At 34.6% G+C, this 15,411-nt stretch overlaps 1 protein-coding gene across 4 annotated transcripts in view; it reads right to left on the bottom strand.

The window, feature by feature from the left end:
- Positions 1 to 15,411, bottom strand: part of ZZZ3 (zinc finger ZZ-type containing 3) — a 69,044-nt gene that overhangs the window by 22,356 nt on the left and 31,277 nt on the right. For all 4 annotated transcript variants that reach the window (XM_068406118.1, XM_068406120.1, XM_068406121.1 and 1 more), the window contains exons 4-6: positions 1,866 to 2,004; positions 329 to 476; positions 128 to 246 (exon numbers count right to left, since the gene is read on the bottom strand). In XM_068406118.1, the coding sequence (XP_068262219.1) occupies positions 128 to 246; positions 329 to 476; positions 1,866 to 2,004 (406 nt within the window). The remainder of the gene's footprint in view (positions 1 to 127; positions 247 to 328; positions 477 to 1,865; positions 2,005 to 15,411) is intronic.

Below are 15,411 nucleotides of genomic sequence, written 5' to 3'. Positions count from 1 at the left end.
TGAAATGTCATCACCAACATTAACATTTGAAGTAAGAGTTAAGATTACCCACATACTCAAAAAAGAAAATGAAAAAAATTCAAAAGTAAATTTTGTAACATTTTATCTTTCCTTTTGTAACAACTACCTGTGGACGACTGTTTGTAGAACCTTCTGGACCATCACTTAAAGGCAAGACAGAGTATGAAACAGACTCTCCATCCTTCTTGGGATCCAAAGGACTTTTTGGTCTTGCAGGTATACCTACTGTAAGCAACACAAAAAAGGTATTATTAAACCTCCACACTGGTCATTTCTTCCTTGTAACATATGCCCACTTTGCTTTTACCTTTGTCAAAAATCAGCTTCACTCTCCTACTGTTACGTTTTCGGTTTTTGAATTCTCTCTCAAAGTTTCCAAGGCTAGTGGTGTATTGGTCCCAGGCAATCTCAGGGAGCTGAACAACTCTCTGAGGATATGGAAGACCCATATCGACCTGAAAGAAAGAGTGAAAAGTGAAAAGCAGTATTTAATGCAATTGCTGTATATCCAAACAAAAACCTATGAATCCTGGAAAGTTATGAAAACCTAATATTGCTTTTCAGCTAACAGTAGAATTAAAAATTAGAATTTTTAAAGTGCCATGCAGCACAGTCTTTTTAAGGAGAAGATATCTTTCAAGAATAATACAGAAAAGTGCATATAAAATATGCAGCGGCACGGTCAATGATGGCTTATTGAGCATTAAACTCTAAAGCGTGTATTTCACAGTTGAAATCAGCTGTTTCTGACTTCAATATCCTGTTACTGTCTACCTATCTTTTATTTTGTTTAAACATACTGTTTGCTCAGGATCTGTACCTTTCTTAACACAGAAACCTATAGGACTCCTCCCATCAAAGAAATCAATGTATTTTTTACACTGATTTTACTGTCTTCTGCCTAGAACACAACTGTTGCAAAGCTCACCACTTTATTTAAAGGGAATGATAATTCCTTCATTTTGGAGACAAAAATACACCAGATACTTTTAACTAGCATTAATATTTCCCCATACAATGATTATCAAATGCAACACTATTATACCATGCATGCTATTAACTCATCTCAAAATTTAATGGAAAGACAACTACTGAAACCAACGGGCTTACATCAGACCTCTCTTTAAACCTAGGTCCCTACAAACCTAGAAAAAGAGTACCATAAAACACCTACTTCATTCCTCACTGAAATACAACATCTTGCTACCAGACTAGAAGGTCAAGCCTGTTTGTCATTGGTAGACATGGCAGTAAGAAAGTATTCAAGCTTTAAACACTTTTTCAATATCCCTCTTACTACAAATTTTTTTTAAAGCTTGAAAAGAAAATGTTTCCTTATCAAAATTAATTCTCCTCCATCAGACAATATTCTATTATGTTATCCAGAACTCGGGCACGTTTTCTAGCATTCATTTAGGTTTTAGGCTATGAACTACATTTTCTGCTCTTTAAAAAGTACCCTACCAAATTCACTCATAGCACAACATTTAATTTCTCTTACGAGAAAAGTTATGAATTCTTGATCTGATGCCTTACTATGAAGTACCTCCAGTCACCAGTAGATTTCAGGTTGTGTTAAAATACCTATATTACAATTAGAAATTTAGAGATTACATTTCTATATAGCAAAAAAATGAAGAAAGCATATCTAACAAAATCATTGAAGACCTATGTCTTACAGATGCAACAAGCAAAGGGCCATTTTTGCTCATCAGAGAAAGGATTTTAAACTCATAATGTTTACACAAGTATACATAGAATTCTTTGGTTTCTACAGATGATGAATACTAGTTATTAAAAAAAAAAATTCCGAGTAAGACTTCAAGAAAAGCCCATTGAAATACCTTCTTCTGGAGTCTTTCCACAAATCCAATAGGATCTTTCAGTGCTTCTCTCTGGTGTCTGCCTAAATTTTCAAGGTCTTGAACTGCTTGAGTACGTTGAGCCTCGAGTACAGCAATCGTCTGTAACAGTCTCTGATAACTACAGAGACAAAGGAAAACATCTCACTAAATTTGTCCTTAAAAGTGACACCCTCCCCATCTAAGCTAGCCACGATTATCTACTAGTATCTACCAGATTTCATAGCTTACCTGAAGAGTTCATAGACATTTTTACTGTATTATATAAAAAGTCAAAAATATATATATCAAATCTATTTTAAGTAGTAGATGAATTTATATAAATCCATTAAAAACCATATTTAAAACCCCCAGTGATTTCCTTTAAATGAAAATTCAATCCTAGCTAAAACAATATGGTACTAGGGACAAGCTATTCATATTCTTAATAGCTATGACCAACAAGCTTTGCTTACAAAGTTAAAAACCACACAAACAAAACGACCTAGTTTCTCTTCCACTTCAAAATCAGCTTCTTTCTACCCCAGTACAAATGACTCTACCACAGAATTTTTACATTTCACTCAACCACCCACCGGGTGGACAGGAATGACTTAGAAACTGTATCTAAACGTTTCATATAAGCTTCACCTTCGAGCAGAATACGAGAATCATTTACAAAACATAACGATAAACTAAGGAGTAAGTAATTTGCAAAATAAATACATACAAAAGATACTCCTCTAAGAATACAGAAGTTGAATGAAAATGTCAGCATTCCCTCAAATCTGCCATCCCAGATGCACACACAATTTTGATTTTCTACTTAACAGATACATTTGAGAGTCACTGAGGTGACTATCATACCTGTACCCAATAACATATGCTTCCCAAACTGTTTTCTATAGAGCTAACTCAGGGTCAGGAAATCATACAATATTTTAACAGCCTTTTACCTTAAAAATAGGTAACAACATTTAATACCTTTTATTAGCTTTATAGTTACAGTTGTCCACTTCAGTTTCTGAATCATGTAGTTACTCATGGCTCTTATTGTTGCAAATTATTATGGATCAACTTAACTTTTTTCATGAAAATGTTTTCTGACATTTAATACTACAACTGTAGTTGCAAAAAATGCAACCTAACGTATATTAACATCAGGTAAGATATATTCACTACTACACTATTTCAGTATTTTCTTTCTATTTTCTTATTGCTAAAACAAAGACAACCCTAACACGATGAATTCCACATGTATTACAGAAAAGATCCAGAGGTTACCGAGCTAATGCAAGTTTTTCAATTGACTTCACTGGTAAGTGGGTAGGGCTTTAAGTGGAGGCAAGCGAACAGCTTCAAGGCAAAATACAGGCTTTGTATTATCAAATATTTACGTTTCTGCCTAGACATTAAACTGCTGCCTCCCCATGAAAAAGGGTAATTTTCTTTCCACTCAGCTGTAGTATTTGAAAAACATAAAATATAGCCATACGCTCTGAAGTTTGAAACTAAAATACTGAGCTTGTTTAGAAACAGTAGGATACAATTCTGTTATGAATTTATTATTAAATTTGTCTGCACATATACAGGTTTTTATGCAACTAAGACCTAAAATGCTTGTTGAATAGCCCATTAATATTGGAACAGTAGTGGAATATTTTCCCTACTGGAAAACTGCTCCGGTTTCTTCTAAACAAAATTAACTTCACATAAAGCAAGATTATTAATGGGGCTGTTCTTGAACAGGCGATAAACAAACTTCAGAAATAACTTACAAAAGTAGTGAAGGCACATCAAAATTGGCCTGAGACAGTATCGCAGTTCAGATTGTTACAGGCGTACAGGAATCATCATAGGTAGAATTAAGATCTTCACTTATTTTTTACAAATAGTGCCTGATTACTGCCTGGCTTTGCGCTGGGCAACCTCTGTCCGTGCTCAGGTGGACTGACAGCACTTCTTACACAGAAGCCTGCCTTGCACGCTCCAGAGAAATGAAACATAGGCAGGCTGCTAACATGTCTGATGGAGATGCAGCTGTAACAATGCAGAGGACCTTAATGATATCTGGGGAGATGATTTAACCTGCACAACAGAAAGCCTTTTTCTATCAGCAGGTGCCAAACTTGTATACAAGTCTCTGGAGTTAACTCTAGTCACAGTAACAGAGGCTCAGTAGCGTACACAAAAGTTTGCATCTAAGAAGATGTTAAATAAATACCTGCCTTTCTTTTCTTGAGGCATTTTACCTCATTTATTCAAATTGTATTTAAGTGATTGCTTTTCCAAATGAAACTGAAAGAAAATAATAATTTCACTTAAAATATTTACATACATAGAAGGAAAAAAGCAACAAAATGTTGGCAAGTAGATGAAGTGCTAATTTAACGACGATTCACATGGGTAAAGTGGGGGAAGAAATCATCTTAATGAGGTGGCTTCAAAATTAAGTCTGAATGGAAAGAGAAGAAATTACATTCGTGGACAAATAACAAACAAAACAAGAATATTGAACCCCAATTACTTCCCTCGTTAAAACATTCACGGGACCTCACTGAAGTGATCACGGACTTGAAGATAAATGGTTCAGAAATGATACCTCTGGTCCTCATGGAAATATGTAAAATATTACAAGAATGTAAGGATCATTCAAAAACATATCATATGATGTTGATCCGTGGCTATATAGCACTATTATAATGAAAAAATTCATGCAAGAAAAAGGTTTTTTTTGAGCAAACTGTTCAGACAAAAAGATTTCCTGGCACTTTTTTATATCTCCGTTGAAGAAATGTATTAAATTGGAGCTATTTACTTCAACTTCCGTATTCATTTTTTATGAATAAATGTATTCTGAAGCCCAAGAATAAGAGTGCAATTTTATCAAGTGAATACCAGAAGTACTGAAATGCATGAAAATGTGCATTTTGGGGCCCTACATTGCCAAGAAAAAATTGAGAATACTAATCCTAAAATACATAGTTTACGTATTCCATATGCATTCTCCCTAAACCACTGCACGTCCTTTTAAACTCCAACATGACTTCTTAACTGACTGTATTATAATAGGTCTGTGTATGTTCTTTTAAGTTTTGAACCACTACTGTTTTCACAGGTTTGTACAGGCTTTTAGTTCTCCGGCCCTACGTGACTGTAATAAAGCCAAGTATTTCTCTGAAAAAGCAGTAAGCCAAATACCAACGCACATGTTGAGCACTTTCTCGAAGTCTCTTCTCTGTCTGTTCTGGCTTCTTACTCTCAAACAGTAACATAATACTTCTGCTGCATTAAGCAAAAGACACTGTGTGCATAATTTCCAAGACACTAAAAAAAAAAAAAGTGGCTAACAATTTTACTATCCATCTTCCAAGGTTCTTTGTAAACAAGCACAACAATTATGATTCAAACTACCTCCGCAGTTGCATTAACATTCTCCAAAATGGAAAAAGCCAAACGAAGGTAAAGAGAAAGTAACTGGAACTTTGCTCACTAGTCTGCTGCAAAACTGGCTCCATCCTTTAATGAGGCAATCAAAGAGCAACCATCTCGAAATTATCTAGCTACAGTTACATAATGTTCTCTGAAAGATCTGTGAGGAATTACCAAGGAAAATTATCTCACATCCTCTGCCAAAACAAAAGAAACTCATACAACTAAAAATGCATAATTTGAGTAAACTCACAGTCAGTCATATCCCTTACACTGACTGAAGTTACACTTAGTTCTAATTACTAAATTGTTAGCACATAAAAAACCCAAAGCAGTTTTCTTTGTAGGACAACTTTCATTCTACAGCATTTAATTCTGTGTTTCCCTAACCCCAGTACTGAAACACTCCTGTAATTTCTTATTAATTGCCAGGAATCTTCCAGATGAACACTTGAGTAATTCAGTATAGTACAGAAACAGTTTACGTAAGGCTATGCTGAAAAACCTTGATTAAAATGGGTTTTTGAGGGACCAATATTTAAAAAAGCAAAGCTACTTCTTGAAGATTGATACTCATCAGCAGGGATTCCTGCTGATTCAGTTGTTCTGCTGCAGTGATAACAACTCCACTCTCTTGGATTGCTCCATAAAATAATTATCACACAGCGGAGCCATATCTCTGAAAGTCCTGACATAAGCAATTAGTTATTACACTGTTCATTTCTGTGAACCTTGTTCTAATAGTGATTGTCTCTCTTGTCTGTGATAAAGCTTCAAAACAGCGTAGCCAGTACCTTAATGAGACCCATTTCCCTTTCGATCCAGTTTTCTGAGATCTACTTTCAAGATGCTTTCTTTTCCCTATTCTTTCCATCCTGTGGTAACAGTATTTACATTTCCAGATATATGTACCCAGAGTTACATCACAGATTTTATTTTCTTTGAACCAGGAACTAACAACGAGCTTTAGAAAGCACTATATATATTTGCAGTCAATCAGCCTTAAGAATAGCACATTTCTTAAGTTTACTCTTATTTTTTTTATACTAAATGACTTAACACTAGCCTGTACAAGAGGCCACGTCATTCAGCATTTTTAAATAAATTCATCTCAGTATTACAATAAGAGTCATTCAGTCACAGAGGCTAGTCTCTCTGGGGTTTCTGAAGTTTCTTCTCCCTTCAAGAGAAGAACGTACTGTACTTTAAACTGTAAGTGAAAGACAGATGTGAGAAACTGATATATAAAATGAAGATTTTAACTTTTAGGTAGCTAAGTCAAATTGGTGGATTGAATAAAATAAATAAGTGAAGCTTTTCAGTTAAATTGTGGTAAATAAATGTCAAGAATCAGTTTCGTCCTGTTGGACAATGTTAAGGGGCAGACATAGAAGTGCCTGATGGTAACATTTACCAAACACCACAAAAATGCCAAGCCGTCTCTAAAAACAAGCCCTCTACAAAGTCCTAATGCTCAAATGTTTGAGAGCACTTGAGAAAATTTTCTGCCACTGGTCTTATCCATAAAAAGAATAACTTTCATCTTAAGTATCTTCATCCAAAGCACACTTACACACAAACCTGAAATTAGCAAGAGGTCTCTCAAAAACACTACTGTGCACTATTTGTTGGACTCTCTTTATCTAACATTCCAACATAATTATAATGCATTCTTCTCACCTTTTAAGCTAGGGACTTAGAAACAGCAGTGTTACTTCTACACTCCCCTCAAATGAAAATACATGGAAGGAGGTCCTTGCCAGTCCGAAGTTTAGCCCTTATTTCATCTTTTTCAACCTTACATAATCACCTCTGAAGCAATGATATGAATATTCTCACATTTACTTATATATATATAAACTCACACAACTTTGACCGCCTCAAAGTCTCACATGGCATTCAGACAATCTTACAGACATGTAGATAAATGTTTATTACTTGCTTTTAGTATGAACCGTATATGGATTTAAAACACTTGCATTGTTAACACAATGATTATTTTTTCCCTTATTTAAATATTTATCAGTTAGGTCACTAATGCAACTCTATTCAGTATTTTTTAAAAAGCTGACATATATAAAATAGTTTTATAAAGCTAGCAGGTGACAAAAGTGACACTTATTAACAATGGAAAACTCTAGAAAGAAATTATTTGTAATTTATAAAATAAAATCAGCATACAGAGTTCTCTGTAATTTATTGTCTGGATGCTCACAGAAATTACTTGAAATAAAAAAAAGTTATCTTGTCAACTATACTTGCCTTACAATCATCATTTGGTACCTTGCAAAGACATGTACTTTGATGCCTAATTAAGAAGTGACTTATCCTCTTGACTGATAAATGCTGTGCATCACAGCACAGCAAAGTGAGTGGTCAAAGTGAGCAAAGGAAAGTGAGTGGTCATCACTTTCCACTCCCAAAACTAACTGCACTTCTACAGTTGTGAGAATATAGTTCACAATATGATAAAGAGTCTAGTAACGTCAACTTGGGGGATGAGAAGGTAAAAACGTGTGTGCCATAATTTATATTTTGTATTAGAAATACTGATTATTTCTTGTGCAGGTAGGACTTGTTTTAAATGAAGGAGTATACCCTTCCCATAATAAAACATGGCTAAAATATATATAGAAAAAATATCTACTTCAAAGCAAACTTATTTAGTGTTTCCAAGAGCTGTGACACAAAATCGGTACGTGTCAGTAATGGGGAGGATCTGAGCAAGTCTTTGTTTTATTGCCATCTTCTGGCGCTCTAGCAAAGTACAGATTAAAACCTGCTCTCCTGTACCTACTCGTTCAGCACTCTGGATCTTGGTCTACTAAAAGCAATTCAGAAAAAAATCCCTTATTAGATGCTAAGCTAAGAAAGTATTGGGTATTAAACGTGTTATATTATAAGACTGCAAATTACTGTAGGAAAAGGGAAACATTACTTGCACTTAGAATTTCTAAGTTATCCCAAGGCAGCTGTAGTAAGAGACTGGCGTCCCAAAGAAATCTTTAAGTCAGATCAAACAGAATCTTCTCATTTCAAAGAAATGAGTGTTTTGTTTTGTTTGGTTTTTTTTGTTTGTTTGTTTGTTTCAGTTCAGAAATATCAGATAATGCTCCCAGCTTTTAAGTTTGGCTTGAAGTCTTTGCCTGTGTCATGATACAATAATTTTGACACTGTAGAGTGTCTTGCAAATTATTCTGATGTGCACCTGAGATTTAAAGTCTGTTGCTGCACTAGGGAAGAGTGCTGGGACTCAATGCTAGATTTGTAGAACACACATGACAGCAGCGAGGAAGCAGAAGAGACTGATGAAGAGGGGCCCTTCTTTGATTTCCCTTCAGAAACAGAAAAGAGTTTAAGAGCATAATAAATAAGGGCATATATCAACTCCTGTCAGGACTTATAAAAGCACCTTTGCCTGAAGAAAGCAGCATATGGTAGGTTTTTCCTTACCTAATGCTTAGATACTATGACCAAGGTAATCTACTTATAGCCAATTCTGCAACTCATTATGAAATTGTTTTCCACTCTAGCTTAACATCTTTACATATAATTTACTGTACTTTATCCATATTTAATATTTGTACTTCAGACCTTTTAAAAGACTTTTGAGATAAGTAAATAATTAAACTGTATCTCCACTTTATACATGAAACAACTGAAGTATAAAGTGGCTTCTCCAAGTCTACCATGCCAGTAACAGAAAAAGAAAAATCACAATTTCTGAATGCCAGCCTCAGGCTGTAGTACACACCTATTTAAAACAAAACAGAACTAAGCCAAAAAGCACTTTTTTAAAAGGACATTTTTAAAAAAACAACAAAACCTAAACCAAAAGAGAAAACCCTACTGCAGTCTTTTAACTGGATGCAAAAGAGACATTTTCCGCTCTAATTTCACCTTCCTTCTAAATTTCACAGCTCCAGACTTCATATTTCAAGCATCTGAACAGTAGTTTATTGGTTATGAACTTGTGATGGCCCTTTCTTTCTTAAATCCTTAACTCTGCCTCGGAAACAGAATGCCCACTCATGTATTTCTATAGGCTTCACTCTTGTCAAGAGCTGTCCACCACACTCAGCAGGATTTAATATTAGCTGTACAAAAGCACCTTTATCAAATACCCACATTTCCAGCAAGTTTTCAAAATTTGTAGTGACAATTAGGTCTCCGTGCCTCTGAACAAACATGTAACTTGTTTCAGTCTTGTCAATGTGAAAGGTTAAAACATCATCCATCAGTCCTCCCCCAGTTAACACATTTTAATATACCCTTTTATACCCTTTTATACCCTTTTATAAAGGATATAATATATCCTTTAACAGCACTTTCTAAAGTATTTGCCTGCAGGACAGTGACATTCAGTTGGGAAGAAGATACAGGTCCCTGTCATTCCTCTATTTTCAAGGCTTGGAGCGATGTGAGGAAATGGCAGTAAAATTGTCCTCCTCACAAGGGGACCAGAAAGACAGACTGACAGCACATCCCCAACTCTTTCTCTTCCACTCTCATCATCTCTAATGAGAACGGTCCCAATTCCTTTGCTGAAAGAAAATACCACAGAGTTTCCTCCAGTATCGCCACTTAGATATTAATCTCTAAAAAGACACTGGGGAAAGCAACCATTCAGAAGGGGCTTTCTTCCAGAGACAAAATAGGAGCAACCCATGTTACCATGAAACTGCCCCAACTGTACAGAAATCCTCCGCCAAAAAAAGCTGAGAAAGTTGACAACACTGATTACTGAACTCCTTCAACTGACTCTATGATAGTTTATGCAGGTTTTCACTAAAGCCCAAGGAAGAAACCCTCCAATTATTCACGTGTATATTCTTGCTGTAGGAACAAATTAACATATTCCTTCAAATATTTCGTTCCCAGAATACCTGAAGATTGTAACTGGATTACAAGAACTTGATATGCAATCATGAGAAGCTGATTGAACAGCAATACAAAGGATCATTCACTCAATCTTTTTTGGGTAAAGAAGGGGAAGAAAAGTTAGAAATTAGTAAGAAAATGAGTAAAATGTGTATTTTTATTAGTATTCACTATGATAATATACCATGGACAAACACAGTTGGTCCGTGGCTTAGGAAGCATAAAATTTTCAAAGGCTGTTATACAAAACAACAGCACATCTTCTCCTTGAACTGTGCAAAACAAAATAAAGATGTGCAGTAATGAAAAATTAAAAATCAGCTGGCTATTCCTACCAAGAACAAAATCTAAATGAAATCAAAAAGTAGGATCCTTCCTCCTCTCAAAATAGCACAGAAGTACTTTCTAACACCAAAGAAACACCTATCTTGATTAGAAGGTACTGCTGAGACTAAAACCAGCATTAATACATACTGCTTGTACAATTCCTTTCTAAAAGATACTGCCAGTCAGTTTTGTAATTCATGATGGAGGTGTTGTCAAAACTTCATGTAAGACCACAACAAATACCTGACACTGGTAATGGATTTATCATTTCAAGCTAGGCTAGTCAAAATTGAAGAGAGAATATACTCGCTTTCTCACAGCACATGCCAGTCACTATGTTCTTGCTTTCTTGGGTTCATCATTATGCTTACTAATATTCTAGTGAAATACTTGTGCATCCCTACCAAGAAGGCAATTATATTAATATAATTTATTCCTTGTCCCACCAGACATACACTACACTGGTATAACTGGTATAACCACGCTTTACGACTTCTATTTTTGTGAAGTGTCCCTTGTGTGCAAAACACAGCCAGAGCCTTACTCTCCACATAACTGTGCTGGGTGAATACAATACTACCCCATCTTTTCTTGGTTTTGTTTCTCTTTCTTTTAATCAGGACCATTTTTATTATTTACTAATACTTAATTTTCCAGTTTAGATGAATTTACTAATGAGGATCCTTAGAAATGGTAAGCATTTCCAAATGAACAGGCAGAAAAATAAGTTTCTACCTTTTTCTATATTAATATAATAAGTTTGTATTTTTTTTTTTTTTAAATTTGTGCACTCCCCTCCTCCCCCATGATTTTTGATCTATGTTGATCAAAGAAGTTGGAAAGCCAAGCTGAGTTTCTCTATGTTCTCTAAAAACTGTCAGTTTGGGAAGGGGAGAGACCATAACTACTGTCTCCCCAAGAAAAAGGCAAGCAGAATTCAACCGTTACTCTTCACATTCCCTGGTCAATCCATCAGCACACACATCCTACCAAGCCAGACAGCAGGGAAGCAGCTCTGCGCTGGAGAGCTCCCTCTTCCAGGACAGGATGCTGCAAGAAGGACCCTTGGAGGTGAGAGCGTAGGCAGAAAAAGAAAAGCGGGTATCAAGCAAATCAGGAGAGCAAGAAGCAAAGAACGCAAATCCAAAAGAAATCAAGCTTTGTTTTCCACAGGATGCATTATTTAAATGAGGATTGCACTGCGTTTGATAGTGCTGTTCACTAGGATTGTGCTGTGGCTGACAGCAAGATAACTACCTTCAGAGAAAGAAAAACAAATTGGACAAATGTACTTGCCATTTAATGGCACCTAGAGTAAGCCTATTACTAGAGAGAGAAAGGTACATGCAGCACATGCCCAAGGCATTATCTCTTGCAAATTAAAAACTCTATTATTTAGTGTTTATTGAGTAGTTTAAGTAATTATAAAACATGATTCTATGATTACGAAAATACTCTTAACTAAACCTTAATCTTTAGTCCTGCAATAATTTTGCATCACTTATAACTTTTCCATTGATAAGTATTTATAAATACAAATGATCTTATGAAACATGACAAAATAATAATGCTGGCAGCAAACAATTCTCAAAATACTTAGTATTTTAAGCTGGTGTAAAATATAACAAGGATTTCATTAATAAATGTGGTTCTATGCCCATTACACTACCACAACATGTTTTAATAACAGTTATCTGCAAATACCAAACTGCAGTTTATCAGAAACTCATATTAGAAGTTTCTAATTGATTTCCATTATATTTCTATTTTGCAGATGCACTAGTTGCAGTGTTCAACTTCTACATTAAATGAGATTTTTGACTGAAAGCCAATTTAATTTTTTGTTACTTACTAAGAACATAGACCCATCTACCAGAGAGCAGAAACTACTCTCTGAAAAAAGTACCAATCTTCCATATGTTTAAGTTTTACATTAATAGGTAATTTAAGACAAATATCACTGTATGCCATACCACTCTTCTGTGGAACAAGGGATGAATTAAAACACATTGTAATCTAATATACAGGGCATATACGCACTTTTAAAATAATTATTAACTGCTATTATTCTTCAACACTAAAAATGTATACTTCATCAATTCTTCTGTGTTGATGATATATTCTATAAAGTACTCAGAGGTTACATATGTATCCAATGATATTAACAATACTACTAAGAATTGTCAAGTGTTAAATCTGACTGCACGATAGTCCTGTCTTTCAAAGGCCTCTGCAACAATACAACCCATAGTAGGTAAGAGTTCACAAGACTGTTTTTTAAGAGCTGTATTAAAATATTTTGGTTTAATCTGTCTTCAGTTTAAATATCAGTACAGCTATTATGATTCTAAATATAATAAAGTAATAAATGAAATGAAAGATACATGAAAATATCTATTTACAGAATAAACGCAAGGTCCTAACTCCCACAACTGAATGCCTGCATGCAAGTGATCATGCATAATTCATCTATTTCAGTGGGCTTACCTACAGGCCTAAGTGGTCCCTATAAAGCTAATCACAGTTTACAGGATCCTAGAAATACACTGTATAATGCATTATATGCACATGAAAACTCAATTCCTCAGTTACATTTTCATTTAGAACTCAGAGTGAAGTGCTAAACAAAAATTTTCCCTCACAGGAAAGAAGAAAAAAAGAAAAAAGGGTACTAAATGAAACACTGGGCAAAGGGGAAAATGCACTGAGAATAAAATATTGCATAAGATAGAAAATAAAAGTAAGCTACTGCACTGTGAGAAAGAATTAAACTATAAAAAGATATAGCAAAGAGATACGAGAAGCTCTTGAGGAAAGACATACGCAAAACACTAAGCACAGCATATGTAAGTTAAGCAGCGCAAAAAGATTTAAATAAACAAGTTCAGTTTTGACGAAAATATCTCAAGAGAAAACGCAAAGGTTTCTGAGCTAGAACATATAAGCAAAATTCCCAGTTATGCATCAAACCATATTTTTCTGAGAGGAATCAATACACAAAAATTCAAATTGTGTGTGTAATAATAGAAAAATTAACGTTAACAACACTTTACAATTTTACAACCCCCTAGATCAGTCTGTTATTATCTACATCAATGCCTATGCTGCAATAAAATTTCTGTTTAGAGATCTCAGATCGGTCTTTGTAGGAAGGATCTATTTTATTAAGGAGGTTGTGGAACATCCATCATTTCAGCCTTCTCTCTGAATAATAATATTCCATAATTTGCTTTCTGTGATGATTACTTTTCCTATTATATCAACCAGTTTTCCCAGAAATATTAATATATGAATGTTGTTTAAACATGACAACATTCAAAAAGCAACAAAATTCATACAAAAATACCACAATACGCATTTACTTGTCTTTCTCATATCAAGTCTTGTCAACAGCTGTTGAAGGTTTCAGTATATTCATATTTTACCAATGTTACAATAATTTCTTGGAGTGAAAATCAGCTGTACAAATGTGTATGTCATCAAGCTATGCAATATAACAAGAAATAATGTAAGTTTACAGACACATCAAATTGCTTCTACAACACAGAGGAATATAACTTTTTGCCGCTGTGGAACATCCAAAGAATGATACTAATGCCACCTTGGAGAAACCTGCCTCCTCGACCTAGCCATGATGCTAATGTCTCTCTGAATTTGCTTTTAAAAGAGAACAGAAATACAAACTAGAGGAAAAAAAATCATCCATAAAGACAAGTTTAATCACAAACTGATGAAGGACAGAAAAACAAAGCTGTGTACCATTTGAAGATCCGATAAGCAGACAACCAGCACACTTTGCTCGGCCAGAAATATCACAGGCAAAGCAAATAGCCTTCACCTGACAGCATGGGAACCCTGGAATTCTTTGCATCTGACTAATCAGAGAAAACATTTCTGCTAAAACCTTTTTTTTTTTAGTTTAACATTTTAGAAAATAAGCACCAAATTAGATTAAACAAGGGTATAATTAAGACACTTAACACATCAATTAGGAGTATCCTCTAATGAACTTTGGTGGTTTTAAAATTTGAACAAGGATGTAGTGCACTGTATTTGATTAACTCTTGAACTACAAATTCCAGATAAAGGACAACTGCACTCAAATATCAAAATATAGACTTAAGTTCTTTAGAAGAATCCTATTACCATGAGGAACCATCAGAATACTAGATTTAGTTTCTTACAAATATAAACAACAACAATGAAAAAGACTGCCTGTAGTTTTCCAATTACATCAACATTTTTTTAAAGGGAAAAAAACCCCACCTAACACTACCTTCAGTATCACTACCCTTCTGAAAAGCAGAAATTTTTCTGTCTTGATCTAGAAGAGAATTCTAGCTTTGACTGTTGTTGCCACCAAAAATCATTAAAATACAAAATAGGATAAAAATAACAGAAATTTCTTTTGGAATTCTGCATTCAGGCAGCAAGTCAATAGCAAGCTACCAAGTCCTAGTTGCAATTACAAAAGCCCCCCAACAAGCTCTCACAAACAGGTTGCCAATCTGAACAACAACTAGTCGTATCTTCAGAGCAATTGTATATATTCAAAAGCTAACACTGCAGCACGTTCCTGAAATTTTTCAAGAACAATTTAGATCTGTGTTTAATTGTAAAAAGAGAAAAATTGCTTTCATATTTACAGCATTTACATTCAACTGCAGAATTTGATTTTTAAAAACTGCATTTCAGATGTGTTTAATTTGAAAGAAGTAAAAATTGAGGCTACATCTAAAAATCTGATATGATCTTTATCGCTCTTTTCCTAACAAATACAAAAAAAAAAAAAAGACAATTACTAACTTATCTTTGTACTAACATAACTAGCAAAGTCATCCTACATAGATATACAAAAACATCCCAAAAAAGGTCAAAAGACAACAGTCCATTTTTCCCATTTATAATT

The sequence above is a fragment of the Nyctibius grandis genome, chromosome 8, assembly GCF_013368605.1.
Source record: "Nyctibius grandis isolate bNycGra1 chromosome 8, bNycGra1.pri, whole genome shotgun sequence".
In the NCBI taxonomy this organism is placed as follows: Eukaryota; Metazoa; Chordata; class Aves; order Nyctibiiformes; family Nyctibiidae; genus Nyctibius; species Nyctibius grandis.
This window is presented reverse-complemented; position numbering and strand designations above follow the sequence as displayed.